This window comes from Garra rufa, chromosome 10 (assembly GCF_049309525.1).
Source record: "Garra rufa chromosome 10, GarRuf1.0, whole genome shotgun sequence".
NCBI lineage: Eukaryota > Metazoa > Chordata > Actinopteri > Cypriniformes > Cyprinidae > Garra > Garra rufa.
This window is the reverse complement of record NC_133370.1, coordinates 34,152,034-34,172,837: the sequence shown is the minus strand read 5'-3', so window position 1 is coordinate 34,172,837 and position 20,804 is coordinate 34,152,034. Positions and strand designations below refer to the sequence as shown.

The 20,804-nt window shown below is 39.1% G+C and overlaps 1 protein-coding gene across 9 annotated transcripts in view; it reads right to left on the bottom strand.

Annotated features, from left to right (window-relative positions):
- Window positions 1-2,232: 2,232 nt before the first annotated feature.
- Window positions 2,233-20,804, bottom strand: part of ptprfb (protein tyrosine phosphatase receptor type Fb) — a 224,462-nt gene continuing 205,890 nt past the window's right edge. For all 9 annotated transcript variants that reach the window (XM_073848873.1, XM_073848876.1, XM_073848878.1 and 6 more), the window contains 11 exons: window positions 15,413-15,536; window positions 15,102-15,277; window positions 12,651-12,770; window positions 12,407-12,561; window positions 11,849-12,134; window positions 10,205-10,383; window positions 5,515-5,641; window positions 5,310-5,435; window positions 4,783-4,937; window positions 4,051-4,186; window positions 2,233-3,908 (listed from right to left, as the gene is read on the bottom strand). In XM_073848873.1, the coding sequence (XP_073704974.1) occupies window positions 3,840-3,908; window positions 4,051-4,186; window positions 4,783-4,937; window positions 5,310-5,435; window positions 5,515-5,641; window positions 10,205-10,383; window positions 11,849-12,134; window positions 12,407-12,561; window positions 12,651-12,770; window positions 15,102-15,277; window positions 15,413-15,536 (1,653 nt within the window). In that variant the 3' untranslated portion in view covers window positions 2,233-3,839. The remainder of the gene's footprint in view (window positions 3,909-4,050; window positions 4,187-4,782; window positions 4,938-5,309; window positions 5,436-5,514; window positions 5,642-10,204; window positions 10,384-11,848; window positions 12,135-12,406; window positions 12,562-12,650; window positions 12,771-15,101; window positions 15,278-15,412; window positions 15,537-20,804) is intronic.

Below are 20,804 nucleotides of genomic sequence, written 5' to 3'. Positions count from 1 at the left end.
TTTACCATTTTGAAATCATTCAGCCGCTCTCCTGTTCTGGCAATATCACTTTTAGCATAGCTTAGCATAGATCATTGAATCCTATTAGACCAATAGCATCGCATTCAAAAATGACCAACGAGTTTAGGTATTTAAAACTTGACTCTTTTGCAGTTATATTGTGTACTAAGACCGGCGGAAAATGTAAAGATGTGATTTTCTAGGCCGATAAGATTAGAAACTACACTCCCCGGCGTAATAGTCAAGGAAGTTTGTGATCAACTGCATGCACAGGGAGCGTTCCTCATTGGAAGTTACCTAGCTGGGAACTAATTTCAGGCGCTGTGTGATATTACTGTGCCTGCTGCGTCCATATTACGGCAACAAACTTCCTTGACTATTACACCGGAATGGGAGTGTAGTTCCTAATCTTATCGGCCTAGAAAATGGCATCTTTACATTTTCCGCTGGTCTTAGTACACAATATAACTGCAGAAGAGTCAAGTTTTAAATAGGACAAATACCGAAACTCATTGGATATTTCTGAACGCGATGTGTTCCTTTAAAATATATATTTTTTTAAATAAGTAAAATAAAATACGTTTATTAGGGATTTGCTGGACAGTACACAATTATCTGATAAAGCATTTTAAATTTATTTTAAATACTAATTTTTATAACAAATGCATAATGCATATACACTATACAGTATACACTGTCATTTGCAGTCAGGTGAAAAAAATATGTATGTTAAATACAATCAAACCAAAATTTATTCAGACGCCTTCAACATTTCTCACATTATCACAGTTTATTTGCTGTAGATTAGAAAATGGTAATAAAATATGACAGTAACTCAGAGTTAAACTGTTAGACAACTGTTAGTATGACAGTATGTACACAAATATCAATACTTTGTTAAACAATTATCAAGCAATGCTTAATTTAGTTTAGTCTGTGATGTAAAAAGTTTGCATTGGCAATTAAAGAAAAAACACTTAAAAGGCCAAGTTCACACAGCACAATACGGTTGTCAATACCGTATTGGACTCCTTAATACGGTTGCGTTTACACACAGTATGGTTATTTACGGGTGTGACAACTGCATTCTATAACCGAACTCACACCCGTAAATGTTCAGGACTCACAACCACATTCTTGCAATACACCCGCTGTGTGAATGGGACATTTCGAGACTCACACCTGTAAGTAAATGCGGTTGTCAATCCCAAAAAATGACAGTGTGAATGTGGCGAAAGTGTCTGAATAAATTTTGGTCCCAAATCTTTATCAATTTTACTGGTAGTCCATTGTATAAAGAATGTTTAGCTATAATAAGTCACAGTTTACTTTATTTTGCTATCCGCACTTACATAAATGAACTATAGTGTCCTGCACCCACTACTAAAAATATATAAAGAATTATATTGTGTCTGAATACATTTTGGTTTGACTGTACTTTCAGTATAGCTTCAAAGTAGCTACTTTTTCTTAGTTCTTAGTACTTTTTTAAAAGAACAGCTTGTCTGTAGTTAAGCCTGGAAAGGTCAAGTTTTAAAGCAACTGCTTATTAACCCCATTATTGTACACATTCACTTCCAGAATAAATTAATTAGTAAAGATAATGTTACTTTAAAATTCCACTTCAGGGTGTATAAATTAATATACTATAAACAGATACACTTCACTCTTCAGGAAAAACGGTACAAAAGCTGTCACTGGGGTGGTACCATTTAGGTACAAATATGTAACTTTCAGGTACTTATAGACACTCTCTAGGGGTAAATAAAGTACAAAAGTATACCCTTTAAAAGGGTACTGTCTTGGAGTGTTTTAGTGAACAGTAGTGTATTTATAAATTTACATGAACTAAAATGAATGCTGTAAAAGTTTTATTTATTCCGTTATTTAGTTCACAATATCTAATGCTTTAACTAATGTTAACAAATCGAAACTTACTGTAAAGTGCAACTAAAATGAATGCAAATCTTTTTTATTCACAGAGAACCTAGAAGTGCAGCTTTGAATTGATTGAAAATTGTTTGCTACTTACAAAATGTTGTATGACAGAAAGCCAAAGAACATGTTGTTCCCTGCTGGATAACTACAGCTAAAGCCATCGCAGATCTGAGATCTTAAGGGAGTGTTATTCGAGTGCTTTATGAAAGCATTGGGTTGATTGATGAAGTCATCTCACATCTAACAAATAGCACACCAAGTATAGTCCAGAAACACACACACACACAGACAATATTTTGTACAAAAACCAATTATTGAACTTTATTACATCGAGTTTTTTTCCTGCAACATATTTTTATTCCAGTTTTCTTATTAACATAGAAAACAGACTGTGTATACAACAGATCGAACCTCTACAGCACTAATCATTCACAAGGTAAAAATGAACTTGCCAACATATTCTGAACGTATGGCCAGGTCTCCCTTTAACATGCCAGTTGTAATTGAGTAGGCATGAAATGATGTCCTGTAGGAAGTGTTTTTAATTTGACTTGTGCTGCCCCACCCCACCAGAGGAGACCGCCAAATACCTGGGGTGCGTAGATAATACAGTAGATATAACTTTTGTACCATGAATAGATTCACACACAGCAGTCTCTCGTGTAATTTTCTCTATGTTGGTATATCAAGAAAAGTCCAGGATTACGTTTTGAGAGAATTATGGACAATAGAGCAGAAGCTGTTTATATACTGTATCTATAATAGTATTTATATTTATTCATAATTAGAAATTTATGTATATATATATTTCTGTATAAAAAGAAGAGTTGGATTAAACAGAGCTGACTCTCCCTTGGGGGAGTGGTTTATACTGTACAGGTGCCAATGGCGATGGTCTCATTTCAATATCAGGTCTTCAAATGTCACAGAGAAGCAGGGTGCAGGGGGCACTGTTCTTTAGGGTTGCGTTCAGTTCCCGGTAACGTCCCTCGCTGTGAACGCGCTCCAATCAGAAGGTTGCAATTTATTCCTCAGAAATCACATTTAACCCCTACTGAGTTCTGTACAGTGCCCATTTTATTAGTTAGTCGATTTGCTTTCCCCTACAAAAAGCTTTTCTTAATTTAGTACCACTAACCCAAATTCATACGTCTCACAGGTGGAGATTTTTCTTTTATCATTGAGACACAGACAGAACATTAAAGGCTTCTCCAAAAGTGAACCCGCTCATTTTAGCCCAATACATAATGAAGAAAAAAAAATTAACAGTAAAATCATGTTACAAAGTTAAACCATCAGCAGCTTAGAGAACAGTGGTTCTCTGGTATTAGTATCAGGAACATGTTAAAAATACATGTCCTTGTGCTAAAATAACCTATTATGAAGAAAATAAAAATAAAACAGTACCAATAAAGGAAAAAAGGTAGACCCACGGAAAAGGCCATTAAGACAAAAGATGTTAAAAGATGATTAAAAAAACACAAATATTCTAAATAAGAATAATAACAATATTGTCTTACTGAATTTTTCAAATAATAACACATGATAATCATGATTTGTTTAAAAAAAAAGCCAAACAGAAAGAAAAAAAAAAGGAACAAGAAAAATTAGTGCTACCAGTAGCCTTCGACTGTAGTGTGGGTTGGTGTATGCTAAGGAGAAACTAGAATATAGTTTTTTTAGATGGTGCTTCTTGAAAGAGAGTTGTCTATATTTCTTAAAGCAATCTCTTGGTGCCAGTCAATAACGGACTGCTGTGATTGGTTAACCAGCCACTGGATAGCCTGCCCTTCCCACCCCCCGAGATCTCTGTACAGGATGGGGATAGGGAACGGTGGCTCAGAAGGAACACTTGGTGCACTCCTGAAGAGTTGTACCAGAGGGCTGTGGTCCGGGAGTGGTTACGTTGCATAGTGATCAAAGCTCCCCAGGTACTCCAAAGCGGCTCTGTAGCACAGCTGGTACTGGTCCTGCAGGGGAAAAAAACAGCGTGTGTCAGCGGGAGAAACAATCTCCTCCTTAACAGTGGTGACAAGGAGCTCATGCTCCATATCAATTCCTGCTAAATATTAGACAAGTGGTATTACAATTTTTTGGGAAGTAGGACAGTACCTCTGTCTGCACCATGGCAGGTCTTTGCGTGCGCAGGGTCTTAACCGTCTGGAACAGATCCACCACACCCTCATATCTCATCCTCTCCAGGACAATACTGAGAGTGATGAAAACACCTGTTCTTCCCACTCCAGCACTGAAAAACAACAACATCTGTTAACTTAACACCTGTTACACAAGGGTGAGGGATCTACTTGACACATAATACTGCTTTAGTGTAATGCATTAAATCTAGGTGTCCTGGGGTTTGTGATGCTGTGACAGAAATTAAATAAAATTGTATTAAAATTGAAATGCTAAAATGCTAAAATTTCAAAATGCGTACATTTAATTCTTTAAAAAATAACAATAGAAATGATTAAAAACTGTATTTACTACCTATTGACAAGTTAAAACATTACAAAAATTATAAAAATTATTATTTTAAACATTTATATATATAATATTTGTAAAGAAAAATGTGTGATTTATTAAAAGTTATTGCATAGTATTAAATTAAAACAAATAATACAATTTAGAAGTGTACATTTATTATTCAATAAAAAATAATGATAACATTTTTAAATTAAATGGCTTATTATTACATAAAGATAAATAAAAATAATAATTTACTCTTAAAATTTAAAAATGATGTAACTAAAATAATATCTGTGCTATTTAAGACTGATTTTGTGGTTCACTGTCACATATTTTGTTGTCCGTATTTACATTCAGATTCACAGATTAGCGTACCTGCAGTGCACAGTGATTGGTCCATCCTGCCCAAACTGCTCCTTGGTTTTATGAACTTGGCCAATGAAGTCGATGAATCCCTCGCCAGTTTTTGGCACTCCCTGCTCCGGCCAATCAGTGAACTGGAATTGCCGGATGGTTCTAGATTGACCGTCCTGAAGGGAGTCAAGAATTAACGGCTTATTAGTCTGCTGGTTTCACTCTCACATACACACACAACAGCTGGACGCCTCCGCAGCAGGGAGCCTCTGTCCATATGCTCACTGTATGACCGTGTGTGTACGCGATTTAGCTACAAGCTTATTCATAACCTTGGTCCTATTTATAGTCGCCAGAAAGCTCTGAAGTCCAAAGCGAGCCCCAGGATGTGAGAGCGCCGTGTTGGTGTGAAACATCTGCCGCCAGCAACAGATTGCTCACACACCCCAGCGGTGCCCTCAAGTACCATACTGAGTGACATTCATATAAAATAACAAACTCAAATAACACTCCTCTAGCAGATTCCTACAGGTGATAGATGCACGTACCCTGGCATCTGTGACTTTAAACTCCCGTAGGATGTACTGGGGCATGTTGTATTCAGCCATGGGATCCACCACAAAGTACTGATAGCGGGCAGATCGCTCAGCTGGCCAGTACTGATGACACTTCTCCTGCAGGATGTGGAAAAATATGAGTAAGTCTCTGATTAAAACACCAGGATGTGAGTTAAAGGGAAGAATGTGCTCTTACCCGTCCCATCTCTCTGAGTTTGGTCAGCATCACTACAATAGTGGAATTGTGCTCCCATAACATCCTCCAGAAGTCCTCAGTGGTCTCCGCTAGAGGGCCCTGAGTGGCAATGTAGGCCTTTTGTTGTCTGTGGACATAAAAAAAATGCTTTGAGACCTTGATGCAAAATAGGCAAATATGCCCAGAATGATCACATGACCATGACAGTGTCGAGAAAACAGCTGTGTCTTAACTACATCTGAAATGTGAATAGTCAACTAGTCATTCAATAACGAATAAGTTGGATGGTAGTCTTAATTTATTTTTTTCTAAATTACTGTATTGACCCAATTAGTGTCCTTTTAGTATTATTTACATACTATTATAGTATTTTTTTTAGTTTCACAGTTTTACCAATTGTGTAATATGCTTTTATAATGTTTATTAATTTTTAAAATACACTACCAGACTACATACACTACAGAAGTCTGCTCACCAAGTCTGCATTTATTTGATCCAAAGTACAGCAAAAACAGCTACATTTTGAAATATTTCTTACTATTTGAATATATTTAAAAATGCAATTTATTCCTGTGATTTCAAAGCTGAATTTTAGCATCATCAAAAAACAAAAATCAAAAAACATTTATTATTGTCATGTTGAAAAGAGATGAGTAAATTTTTTTAGGTTTCTTTGATAAATGGAAAGTTTAGAAGAACAGCATTTATCTGAAATAGAAATCTTTTGTAACATTATAAATGTCTTTATCATCACTTTAAAGCGTCCTTACTAAATAAAAGTATTAATTTTATAATTTTGATAGTTTGAATGGTATAGTGTTATAATGTTACAAAAGATTTTATTTCAGATAAATGCTGATCTTTGGATGTTTCTATTCATCAAAGAATCCTAAAAAAATGTACTTAACTGTTTTAAATATTTATAATAATAACAACAATAAAAATGTTTATTGAAAAGCAAATCAGCATATAAGAATGATTTCTGAAGGATCACGTGACACTGAAGACTGGAGTAATGATGCTGAAAATTTAGTTTTGATCACAGGAATAAATTACATTTTAAAATATATTCAAATAGAAAAAGTTATTTTAAATAGTAAACATTTTCACAATATTACTGCTTTTGCTGTACAAATAAATGCAGGCAGAAGAGAATTCTTTAAAAAACAAATCTTTTCTTTCTATTTACTTTTTTGAACTGTGCTTTTAAAATTATAACTTTTAATTTATTTTTAATAGTTTTTAGCTTTTATTTCTTTGGAAGTTTTAGTCATTTTAATACATAAACTTATTTTACCTCAGAGTTAAACTTTTAAAAGTTAAACTTTTTCACTGAATATTTTTTATTTCAGATTTTGTTTAATCCATTTCCTTTTTGAATATCTGCCTAGTAATGGCTGCAACTGTCATTTATATATTACTAAGAAACTAAAAGCTTTTTTTCTTTTTTTTTTTTTTTCAATTTCTACCTCACAGATATCAATTAAGATTAAATTGGTGTTGTAAAAAAAATTTGTAACAGCTCTAAACTCAAAAAAGCAAAAAAGGGGAGCAACCCACCCTTTTTAACCAATCAAAAAATGTTGTCTGCCTATCAATCATCTTCTACATTCAGGTTTCCTGATATGTCTTTGGGGTTTGAAGAGGGCTTTTCGTTAAAGAAATGTTGGAGGTCTAATTTAGTAGCTGGCAGAAGTTGCCAAACAATCACTTGCATCATGTTTAAAAATGATTAGTCGATTGTGAATGCATATTCTATAATCTGCTGTTTTACTTTTTTTAATATATATATATATATATATATATATATATATATATATATATATATATATACATAGAATTTGGGTGTTTTATTAACATGGCCACTGGGTGGCAGCAGCGTACTTTGCTAAGGCAGCTTGGGCAATCAATGTGCACATGGCAAACACATCACTGTCTCATACAAACAGTGCCACGGGTTAGCAACTAATGAAGGTGCTGCAGGCGAGGCAATAACATGGAACTGGGAGATTAAAGTCTGCTCAGGGCCTTGTTCCGACAAATAAAGAGACGGCAGAGAAGAAGAGAGGAGAGATGGGAAGAGACGAGCCAGAATGAAGAGCACAGAAGAGCGAGAGACCCCTCCCTCCTTCGACCACTCATTCCAGAACATACACACACACATAAACATGTCGCTACGAAGAACACAAAGCAGACGTCAGGGACACGCTGCCTTTGACAAAGCCAAATTACCTCTATATTAATCACGCCGTTCTTCCTTGGAGGTTATTTTCCCCCAATCAAACAAAATTCAACACGAACACTAAAACGGTTATAAAGGCTGACACAAAAACAGCTCCAAAGACGTATCCGCTCGGCTGGCGAAGCTCTTTGTAAACTAGTAAGAAGGTCAAGCGTGTTTTTGTGCTTATCGCATTAACATGCTGTTTAAAAGCGGCTTAATTGCTGCTTTTTGACAAGACAACAAGACTCAGAGCAAACAGACCCAAAGGCTCGGCTAAAGAGGGAGACGTGACCGTGGAATTGCTTTTGAAGCTCATTTGGTTTTAGAAATAAGACTGGTGTCAATTACGCATTGGCACAGGTTGAGCTCTTCCAGAGTAGCTCTCATTAAGTTTTAATTCAAACGAGAGGGGCTGATGTATCAAGCCCCTAGACATTTCCTTCACAGACTCTGTGACATTTCGTGCCCACGCTTCGTTTTACGGCAAACACGACTGGCCTTTTCTCTCTCGCTTTTCCTTCTCTGATTTTCTCAAGCGCTCACCCCATTGAGAGCGCCTCCTTTTGTAATTCAATAAACAGCTGTCAGACAGAGTAAGGCAACAAAAAATGTGAAGGCTGAAAATGTGTAGACAAACAACACTGTGCTGCTCATTGTTTAGAGAGAATATTGCAGTGAAGAAAAAAAGAGAGCTATGGATCATCTCATTTACCACGTACGAGAACGAGTCTTGACGGCTGATGTAAACAGAACAGGAGGAACAAAAAGAAGTCAACAAATCTACTGATCAAAACCACCGGATTCATTCAGAGGCCTAAATTAACACTCGCCAAGTGCCATATGTGAGTATATAACACGTCAGTTGGCTGGTAACTATTAGGAACATCAACATGTGACCTGAAAAGTGACCTGAGCAAATTTAATTACCACTTGTATCTTATGACACCTAACTCAGTGGGGAAGATACAATCAGATGTACTCGATGTGGCATAACTTCACAAACTCCATCTGCTGTCCTAATGCCACCCAGCAGCAAGACTGGCATGTTTATGCAGGTGAACAAAAACCTGGACATCTTTCATCTGGTGTTTTTCAGAGTCAGGGAAAGGTTTTTTTAACTGTCCTAAGTTATTTGATCTTTCTCTCTGTCTCACTTTATATTAGGTGGCCTTAAATACTATGTACTTACATCAAAAAGTAATTGTACATGTACTTATTGTGTTAATACCATATGAAAAACACTTTTGGTGCTATTAAAATAGGATACGGGTAAGGTTAGGGACAGCTTTGATGGTATTGGTAGGTTTAAAGGTGGGTTAAGGTGTAAGGGATGGGTCAACAACGTAATTATAAATGTAAATATAGCTGCTAGCAGCCTTTATGGCTTCTATGCTGTAGGTCATGACCATATTATTAAATGACCATGTTATAATTCTCCAACTGCAAATCTTCAACTTTTTTTTTTTTTTTTTATAATTATTGATATAGAGAGTCCAGAGAATTGTACTGCAGTGGTCTTATTGATTTTGAGTTAAAAAACCTACAACTAGGTCACAAAAATCTTAATATTTAAAGAAAACTTAGATTGACATGAGTGCTCCAAGAGGCAAAGCTGTTCAGAATGAGAGGATCTATCATATGATATGAAGATATAGGGTTTGTGTGAATATATGTGACCCTGGACCACAAAACCAGTCTTAAGTAGCATGGGTCTATATGTAGCAATAGCCAAAAATACATAAGGGTCAAAATGATAAATCCTTCCTTTTTGCCAAAAATCATTAGGATATTAAGTAAAGATCATGTTCCATGAAGATATTTTGTAGATTTCCTACTGTAAGTATATCAAAGATTAATTTTTGGTTAGTAATATGCATGGCCAAGAACTTCATTTGGACCACTTTAAAGGCGATTTTCTCAGCCAAACAGTGTCCTATTTAATATTTTTTTAATATAGGTACAGTGTAAAAGCATGTTATCAATAAGTGCAATAAGTGCATTGTATCAAATGAATAATTTAAATGTTAGTACACAGTAGTTAAGGCCACTTAATATAACCAAAATTAAATATTAAAAAAATATATGATTAAAAATCAAAATACATTTCATGGTTGATAGGAAACAGTGAACGGTGAATGTTTTAAATTTTGGGCCCTGGATTGATTACTGTGCCTGGAAACAGCAGCCTGAAACCAACTCTAGCTAGAAGTAAATAGATACTTCTAGCTACGCAAGCTCTGATTCATGATTCGTTGAAATGTGTCAGAGTGATTCATAATGCAACACAACTGGTTGCGCAGTCAGTTTTTTCTTTTTAGATCCACAACTGACAGAATCGTGAATGGATCTTACTAATATGTTTATGTATAGCAGCTACTTGAAATTATACACATTTCATCTTAACCTTGAGAATTGAAGTGAACATGCTCCTTCATGTTTTTGTAACGGTTTGGCACGAGCAGCTACCTGTATCCATCGATGCAGCTGGCATTGATGTAGTCAGACCCCTCCACTCCTCGGATTGGCTGCAGGCACACCCGTGTGGACTCAAAAGGCATGATATTGACCAGTCGGTTCTTGAACTTGTTGCAGGGCAGGTTGGCGCTGATGAATCGCGAGGTGTGGGCTTTGGAGTTGGCGAGTCTCTGTGGAAACAGTGTTGGGTTTAGAAGGCCTGAGCATAAACAAGCTGGCAGAAACATTATAGTGGAAAACGGTCTGAAAAAGAATATTTTTTATATGTGGGGGAGCTGTGCCCTATAGAGCACAACGGCACTAAAAGTGTGTCTGTTGTGATTGTAAAGTGAAGGTGAGCTCTGCAGCAGTACAGAGCATAACGGTCTGACTGGGAAAGCGAGGGCGTGACTGGCAGCGGGGCAGAGAAAGCACAGATGGACATCAGCAGAGAGCGCGTAGAGACCATTGGCTCTACTACAAGCTCTGTCTGTACTGGGTACCCAATCCAGTCTTTGCGCCAGATGCTGTTTCTACTTCTAGAATAGTTGAGCATCCTAGTTATACCAGAATTCACTTACAGTCAAACCAAAAATTATTCAGACACCAGTTATAATTTTTGATATTTGTTTTACTACTGGGTGCAGGACACTACAGTTAATTTATGTAAGTGAGGATAGCAAAATAAAGTAAACTGTGACCCAAAAATTCTTCATACAGTGGACTACCAGTGAAATAGATAAAAATTTGGGACCACAAATTGAACACTTTGACTTGACCATGTTTTGTTATATACCTTTCTATCAAAGTTATCTGACATTATCAAGATGCTTTTTTTCTGACACGGTTTAAATCTTGAGTTCTTTTCATATTGTATTACCATTTTCTAAACTGTAGCCAATAAACTGACAATGTGATAAGTTTTGAAGGTTTCTGAATAAATCTTGGTTTGACTGTATATCCCAACAGCACTACTAACAGATGGAACAGCAAAGAATTTTCAATAAAAAATTTACAGTCAGGTTTGTTTACAATTTTTTTTTCAAATCCAATCCGATTTTAGATTCTGAATGTTTGGTTTATAAACACCCTAAACTTTGTCTTCTGATTCAAACATTCATTTGCATTGTTTTAAAGTTATATTACAGTTAACTTAAATGAAAACCATAAAAAATGTTACTTAAAATAAACGTTAACTGAAATAAAATCTAAATAAAACTGAAATTAATTTTTTTATATATAAATATTTTTTTTAGTTAGCTACAGGGGCAACATTTATCATTTTAATTTACTTTAGCTTCATGTACTATAATTAAAACTGAAATAAAAATTAGTAGATACACACCCACACATACTAAAAATGCCAAAAACAACACATTTCTTAAAACTTAAACTAAAATTATAAGGTAATTAGGTATTATTAGCTATAATAGTATTTCAGTGATCCAAAAATAATAAGATTTCATGTGATAAAAAATCACGAGTTAACTAAAATGAAAACAACAAATGTTAAAAACGTTAAATAAAACAGCTTTGATTAGGCTACTGATCTTCTTCAAATGTACTATTCATTTTGTACTTTTTTTTAAATAGGTAATGTATGACTGAATGCACTTTTTAATATTGAGCTAAATAGGTGTGGTGTTGTGCAGTCACCTTAAACTCTAGCTCCATGGCTGTGACTGTCTCTCCTGGCGGTGGCTGGGTGAGCTTCTGGATGTGGGCATAGAGGTTTCGGGCAGGGACCTCTGTGTTTCCACAGGTGGCGGCCTCCAGCAAGGCCTCGTGGATGAAGATGTACTGGTCCTCAGTCTGCACCATGTAGTTCCTCTGGGCTCTCATGCATGTGACGTGACCATAAATGTCTACTGTCTTCTCATGTTTCATCCGCTCCAGCATGGCGTCAATTACTATGAAGCAGCCCGTGCGGCCCACTCCAGCACTGAGATAGAAAAACTGGTTACACTACAAACTAACTGGATACTAATACTAAAAATGCCAACTAATAACATCTTCATGCTATCAAATTAACTGCATATATAAATATTTTCATAATATTCTATACTAAAACACAAATTACATTTGAAACCCAAGCTTTTTTTTACCAATTCCACCAGGCAAACCTACCACTGTTCACTTTACAAGACAGTTTTATAAGATCCGAACAAAGTAAAAAGGTCAGCAGTAAATGAAAGACTGGGGGCCGGCGCTAACCTGCAGTGCACTACCATGGGTCCAGCATCGGGAGGGTTGCAGGCTTTGACCCTGCGCAGAAAGGCTAGGATGGGGGTGGGGTATTCAGGCACTCCGTGGTCTGGCCAGGCCATGAACTGGAACTGCCTGACCTCACGTTTCTCGCTAGAGCCATTCTGTGTGAACAAAGTGGGAGGAAGGAGGTTAAGTGGCTGAAAAGGTGGAAACGTACTATATAGAGAAGAAAAGGCAAGCCACTTTTTACCTTGTAAAGGGCAAAGGTGCGCACACTGTAGGTTGCCAACTCAACAGCATCAAGCATGGTCACTTGGATCATTCCATAAGTCTCTGTGCCCCGAACAGGCCAATACTGGTCACACTTAACCTGTTTAAGAGTGAAGAGTGAAGATTGAAACAGAGTCAAAGAGTGCATGGAATAGATGCTGCAAGCCCCTTGAAATTACAGACACTTAAAATTGAAATGTATTATTTTCATTAATCAGAAATGGAAGCCCGTTTCTGGCACTGAATAAAAAAATAAAAAACAGTAAATGCGACTTTTTATCTCACAATTCTGACTTTTTTCCTCAGAATTGCATGATATAAACTTGCACTGAGATAAAAACTCGTAAATCTGACTTTTTTTTTTTCTCTCAGATTTGTATGATATTAACTTGCAATTTTGAGTTCTAAAATCAGAATTGCAAGATAGAAACTCAAAGATCTGACTTTTTTTTTTCTCAGAATTGCGTGATATAAACTCACAATTGCAAGTTATATAGTCAGATTTGAGAGACAAAACTCAATTCTGAGAAATAAACTTGCAATTCTGAGAAAATAAAGTCACAATTCTGAGAAATAAAGTCAGAATTGTGTGATATTAACTCGGAATTGAGAGTTATAAAGTTATTTTTTTTTTCGGGAACACAATTCTGAGAAAAAACTTGCAATTTTGAGAAATAAAGTAACAATTCTAAGAAATAAAGTCAAAATTGCGAGCTATAAACTTAGAATTCAGACTTTTTTTCTCAGAATTGCAAGTTTCTATCTCGCATTTGTGACTTTTTTTCTCAGAATTGCGAGTTTATATCACACAATTCTGAGAAAAAAAAGTCAGATTTGTGAGTTTATATCTCGCAATTCTGATTTTATAACTCACAATTGCAAAGTTGTGAGATATAAACTCGCAACTCTGAGAATATATAAGTCTTTCTCCTCTCAAAATTGGACCTTAAAACTAAGAAAAAAAATCTTTTCATACTTTTCAATGGGTGTGCAAATAGAGTATTTGCTTTCTTCTTTCTTTCTTTTTCTTTCATTATAATATAAAGATTAAAAAAATAATTTATAATAATTTCAATTAAGCTACTGTTTAGCATTGAAATTAGTGAGTTATGGCAGAGGGGTGTTTGACCTGTACCCAATAATTCACAGAGGACAAAGCTTATTTTTGAATTGAGGGCAACTCCTATGAACAACAAAATATGTTTTAAAATTAGACAATAGCGGCAGAAATTGCCCTAAATGGCATGTTTTGTAAAGCACTGAATCATCTACTCAAGGCAAAGACCAACTAAAAATGACGCAGAGTTTATTTCTTCTTCAAGGTAGGTCCTGTCAGCAGTGAAACTAGGCCAGTAGTTCTGTCTCTGCTGGAGGTTTTCATCACAAGGCTTGGGGACGCCCTTTACCTATGAAGTAATGCTTTATAGGTGCGGAGCCTTGCCAAAACCCACTCATTTACCACGCTAGCTCTGCCAACACATGTCTCTTTCTCTATAAGCCTTTAGCTCCCATCTGACCTCCCATCCATCAACAAAAACCTGAGTGCACGCATTCTCCAGGGGGAGGAATTACAGGTTATCTACTGTCAGATATGACATTTGAGCTGAACAGAAGACTAGTCGACAGACTCGCTCTCTCACCAACCCTGGGTGCCACTGGCCTGTTGCTGCACCCAGCACAACAGCGCACTAAAAGCCCACATAGTGATTGGACTCATAGAAACGCAGGTCCCTTTAGTGCCAAGCACAGACGGATGTTTTATAGCACGGAGAGAGTTGTGAACCGCTGTACTGTGTCATCCAACAAAAAGGATGGCAATGGTATTTTGTCTTTTATTTTATTACTGTATTTTGTGAGGTTGGATAGGAACTATACTACTATTTTGGAGTGAACCTCAGGCCGAAGAAATTGTGCTCTTTGAACACAGAATTTTATGTACTCTGTACTTACACTATCATTCAATGTACTTTTTTTTAGAGTAATGGATAAAGTGATAGAAAACTTTTTTTTTTTTTTATAAAATTAGGTCTTTACTGGGAAAAATGGCTTTATGTTTTTAAATAAATGCTGTTTATTTAAAAATAACCGTTGTGCATCAAAGAATCATGAGTAATGGCTGCTGAAAATTCAGCTCTGCCATCTCAGAAAGGAACTCAAAGAAATGATTTTAAATTGTATTTTACTTTTACTGTTTTTTTTAGTCTTTGGGCATATGACACGTTTATGTCTGAATTATGATGATATATGAATTACGACTCATTCAATAATCAATAATCATTCAATAAAAAAATGTGGTATTCCAAGTATTACATAAAAATAAAAGAACAAATTTATTATAAATAAGTAAGAGAACTACTGAGTGAAAGTTAAATCACTCAATTATTAGTTTTAATCTTTGCTGACAAGTTTAACACTGCATCCTGGAACTCACCCTGGATTTCTCTTCCAGTCTGGTCATCATGACAATAGTGCTGGCTCTCTGCTCCCAAACCATCCTCCAGAAGTCAGTCAGAGTCTCAGGCAGAGGGCCCTGCGTGGCAATGTAGGCATTCTGCTTACGGTAGCCATCAATGTAGTTGGAATTGATGTAGTCGCTGCCTGGAACACCTATAGAGAAAGACAACAATTCACTGGTGGCCCACTTACGCCAGTATTTGTGCTAATTGCTTGCTGCTCCTAAACATACACACATCTGTCACTATAATGAAATGTTAAAGGTCAACACATTAGTTTGACTTTTACCGTCCACAGGGGTGAGAACAACTCTCGAGTGGTCGTAAGCAATAACGTTGGCATAACGGTTCTTTGGCTTGTTGACCTCCAAGTTGGAGTTCTCCCATGTGAACTGCTGGCCTGGATCAATGGACTGTAGGGGAAAGATGAGAGGACAAAAAGAAGGAGGGGGAGAGAGTGAGAAATCTGTTCAGTCTTTTGAGGCACCTTGTTTAAAGCTTGATACCACAGAGTGCCGCAGGGGTAAATTTGAACTAGCATCACTTCAGCAAGAAAGGCTTTGTTTCTATAGCAACCCAACATTTTGAATGGAGACCCGCAAGAACCAGAGCTGACTTTGCCACCAGGGGTTGTTAGAACTGATGGACTGGCAAAGCTCAAGAGTGGTAATTTGGATCCCTTTGTGGATATATTGCAGTTCTGTTCCCTTACTAGTGATCATCTGCCCTGTAATAACAGCAAGTTCATCTGCTGTATTATCACAGGCAACCAACAGATGGCTTAGTGCTCAGTGACACCATAATTCAAACATGATCACCGTAGGGGGCTCCGATAATAGTACCACTGACTCAGTACGTCCGTACCTGAGCTCATTGTGGCATATGGCTTTGATGCTAAAGATTACGCTGAGAGGAGGGAGCGTTCAGACGCTCAGCCTGGACTAATGGATTACTGGTGTCCATGTGGACTTCATGCCTGTGCTTGATTTTGTGCCCGCTGACAGGAGGGAAGAGGGAAGAGCAATGGCTAAGGAATAGCAGACCCAACAGAGAGAGTGTGGATTTATGGAGACTGACAGGAAGCTCTAAAGAGAGAGGACAGATGAACACATCTGGAGGAAAACCCTGCATATATCACTGGTTGCTCGCATGAGGTGATGCCCTGAATGGGTAACAGACGTTCCAGGCAAGGCCTGTTTAGAGGTCAGTTGTTTGCAATGTACAAATGTTTGAGGGGTCATACCATGTTACAGCCATTAAAATGGATTATTTGAGACATTATAATGCAAAGAGATAGTCCACTATAAAAAAGAATGGGATAAATCATTGTTCATTTAATAAACTTTTGTTGTTAAAGGAGAAGTTCACTTCCAGAACAAAAATGTACAGATAATGTACTCAACTCACCCCCTTGTCATCCAAGATGTTCATGTCTTTCTTTCTTCAGTCGTAAAGAAATGATGTTTTCTGAGGAAAACATTTCAGGATTTCTCTCCATATAGTGGACTTCTATGGTGCCCACGAGTTTGAACTTCCAACATGCAGTTTCAATACAGCTTCAAATGGCTCTAAACGATCCCAGCTGAGAAAGAAGGGTCGTATCTAGTGAAATGATCGGTTTCACTATATGGAGAGAAATCCTGAAATGTTTTTCTCAAAAAACAATTTCTTTATGACTGAAGAAAGAAAGACATGAACATCTTGGATGACACGGGGTGAGTAAATTATCTGTACATTTTTAAAGAGAACTTTTCCTTTAATGTTAGAAATATTTACTAATAATAATCCAACTGTTTCTACAGTTGGGTATACAGTGTATTATGATAATTACATAAAACTAAATAACCTTTATCAAATAATTTGTGGCTGATTGTTTTGATGGCACAACAATTCATTGCTGTCACGGCACTTATCAGACTAATAATAATAATAATAATAATAATAACTCAAGAACTTGGATAAAAATTCTAATTGTATCTAGACACCAATGTGTATGGTGCTAACAAACAAACAAATATATAAAATACATAAATTACTTTGATCAAGTTATTTGTGGCTGGTTGTTTTGATGGCACAATCATTCAGTGCATTTTAGGAGGTTTAGAATTGAAAATAAAGCGAAGAACTGACTTTACTCGCAATTTCTTCCTCTATTGTGTTTTTACATTCCAAATTCACACAATAGTAGCAATAACGTACTCGGTTACTTTCGTAACCTCGGTTCCCTGAGATACGGGAACGAGTACTGCGTCGTAAGATGCTTATGGGGAAAAAGCTCCTTTTTCTCCTGAGACTGAAGTATTTCAATAACGCAGTGTAACTGCACGACCATTGGTTTGTGCAGTGAGATGAAAACAAACCAATGGCGCGGCAGCGGAGCTGCACGAGCCTGTGGCAATGATTCGCGCCCGAACGCGCCAAAAGGGGCGGAGAATTCGGCTATATAAGCGTGCATTCGCCACAGGATCTCAGGTTCTTCGACTGAAGCGACGACTGAGTCGTGCAGCTACTTAGCAACGGCAAGCAACGCAGTACTCGTTCCCGTATCTCAGGGAACCGAGGTTACGAAAGTAACCGAGTACGTTCCCTGTCGATACTACACTCGTACTGCGTCGTAAGACGCTTATGGGGAACCAGTACAATCCCGCCGTTGCTAAGGTAGAGGAACGACTGTATGGCCCTAGCACAGAATGGGCTAGTAGGAGCCAATTTGCTCAATCAGGATAACCTAATGAACATTCCGTTCCAAGGAAAACGATACACTTGGAAACTCCCAGAGGCCAAGTGCATACATAGCAATACTAGTAACAGAATTCCTCATGCAGAAAGGACCCTAGTCTGCAAGACAGGGACATCTAGATTATAAAACCTAGCAAATGTGGACGGTGAGGCCCAGCCTGCCGCCGCACATATTTCTGCAATGGATACTCCGCTGGACCGGGCCCATGATGAGGCGACGCCTCTAGTCGAATGGGCTCTTACCCCCATGGGACATGGCAGACCCAAAGAAGAGTAAGCCAGCATGATAGCTTCCACTATCCACTTGGATAGTCTATGTTTTGTGACCGAGAACCCCTTGGTGCGGCCTCCAAAACATACAAATAGCTGTTCTGACTTCCTAAAAGAAGCCGAACGCTCCAAATAACACCTCAATGCTCTCACGGGGCAGAGGGGATTAAAGCCTTGGTCTTGCTCCGAGGGGGGAAGTGCCAAGAGAGAGATAACCTGGTCTCTAAACGGTGTTGAGAGACTCTTAGGTACATAGCCGCATCTCGGCTTCAGGATGACTTTAGAGTCATTTGGCCCGAATTCCAGGCATACAGGATTTATGGATAGAGCCTGTAGGTCGCCCATACGCTTGACTGATGCCAATGCCAGCAGCAGGGCAGTTTTTAGCGTTAGAGGTCGAAGGTCAACAGACTGCAGCGGCTCAAATGGTGGGCTCTTCAGAGCTCTCAGTACTGTGGGTAGGTCCCAAGTAGGAACTGTGACGGGGCGAGGAGGGTTGAGCCGTCTCGACCCCTTCAGAAAGCGAACGATCAGATCGTTCTTTCCCACAGACTGACCGTCCATAGGGTCATGAAATGCCGCTATGGCCGCCACATAAACCCTGAGCGTGGAGGGAGAACGTCCCTTGTCCAACAGCTCCTGAAGAAATGACAAAATCACTGATATGTCACACAAACTCGGGTCTGCACCGCGGGTGGAACACCAGGCGGAAAAGACAGACCACTTGAGTCCATAGAGTCGCCTGGTAGAGGGTGCTCTGGCCTCAAAAATAGTATTTAGAACGGTCTCGGGGAGATCTAAAGGCTCCCGTCGAGAGACCAGACGTGCAGCGCCCACAGTTCTGGTTGGGGGTGCCAAAGCGTTTTGTTCGCCTGTGTTAAGAGATCTCGTCTCAACGGAACAGGCCACGGTGCTGATGACAGCAGCCGGTGGAGATCTGGGAACCAATGTTGGTTCTGCCAGAAGGGGGCCACTAGCAGGATTTTGAGTTTCTGTTCCCTGACCCGCCTGATTATGTGTGGTATCAGGGCGATCGGGGGAAAAGCATATAACAGGAGATTGGGCCAGTTGTGGGCCAACGCATCCTGCTCCTTTGAAAAATAAATTGGGCAGTGACAATTGTCTTTTGAGGTGAAAAGGTCTACCTGAGCCTTGCCAAAGACCGCCCATATTTCCTGAATCGTCTGGGGATGAAGCATCCATTCGTCTGAGGAGACGTTGCTCCGAGACAGCATGTCTGCTCCCTGATTCAGCCTGCCAGGCACATGAGTTGCTCTGAGCGAGCGAAAGTTGCACTGAGCCCATCGTAAAAGACGTTCCACTAGTGTGAAGAGGCGTCTTGACGAAAGACCTCCCTGGTGATTTATGTACGACACCACCGTCATGTTGTCCGAGCGGACTAGGACGTGGTGTCCCTTTAAGACTGGCAGAAGTGTATGGAGGCCCAAACACACTGCTAGCATTTCTAGGCAGTTGATGTGAAGGCGTTTTTCGGCTTTCGACCACTGGCCGAATGCTGGCTGGCCATCGCACAGAGCTCCCCAACCTGAGTTGGACGCGTCTGTCGAGACCATTTTCCTTCTGCACGCCATGTCCAGGGAAACGCCCTGTTCCATCCAAGGAAGACTCTTCCAAGGAGTCAGAGCTGTGACACAGGTCTGATCTACCCTGATGCGCAGGCGTCCTAGACGCCAGGCCTGAGGAGGAACTCTCGGTTTCAACCAGTACTGCAGAGGGCGCATTTGAAGTAAGCCCAGCTGGAGTACCGGAGATGCTGAGGCCATTAGACCCAGCATCTTCTGAAAAGCTTTGAGAGGGCGAAGGGCTCCGATTTTGAAGGAGGCCGCGAGCTTCCGGATGGTCTGAGCTCGCTACGGCGCAACCGTTGCCTTCATTTGAATGGAGTCGAAAACTGCTCCCAGGAACGCAATACGTTGGCTGGGAGACAGAGCGCTCTTGGCAAAATTGACCCTGAGTCCTAGGCACTGCAAGTGGCTGAGGATCGTGGATCTGTGATGTATTAGCTCGTTCTCTGACTGGGCCAGGATCAGCCAGTCGTCGAGGTAGTTTAAGACGCGGATTCCCTTCTGCCTCAGAGGGGAAAGAGCTAGAGACAGTCCGAATGGAAGGACTGTATATTGATAAGCCACTCCCTCGAAGGCGAATCTCAAGAATTGCCTGTGGTGGGGGGCAATCTGGATGTGAAAGTATGCATCCTTCAGATCTAGCGAGCAAAACCAGTCCTTTGTGCGTATTTGCGAAAGGATCTGTTTTAGCGTGAGCATTTTGAATGGCCGTCTCATGAGGGCGCGATTCAAACGTCTGAGATCGAGGATGGGTCTCAGACCGCCATCCTTTTTTGGGACGAGGAAGTAGCGGCTGTAAAAGCCCGATTTGCTCTGTGCTGGGGGCACCGTTTCCACGGCACCTTTTGCCAGCAAATTCCTCACCTCTGAGCGCAAAACCTCCAAGTTTTTGCTGTGAACTGAGGAGGAGACCACCCCGCGAAAGCGGGGTGGTCTTCGAGCGAATTGAAGTGTATAACCTCGTTCCACTATGCCCATAACCCATTTCGACACTCCGGGGATGGCTTTCCAAGCCTCGACCCGTGTGTTGAGGGGTTGCATTGATTTGAGCGGATGGGTGCCGCTTAACAACTCTGGAAGAGGAAA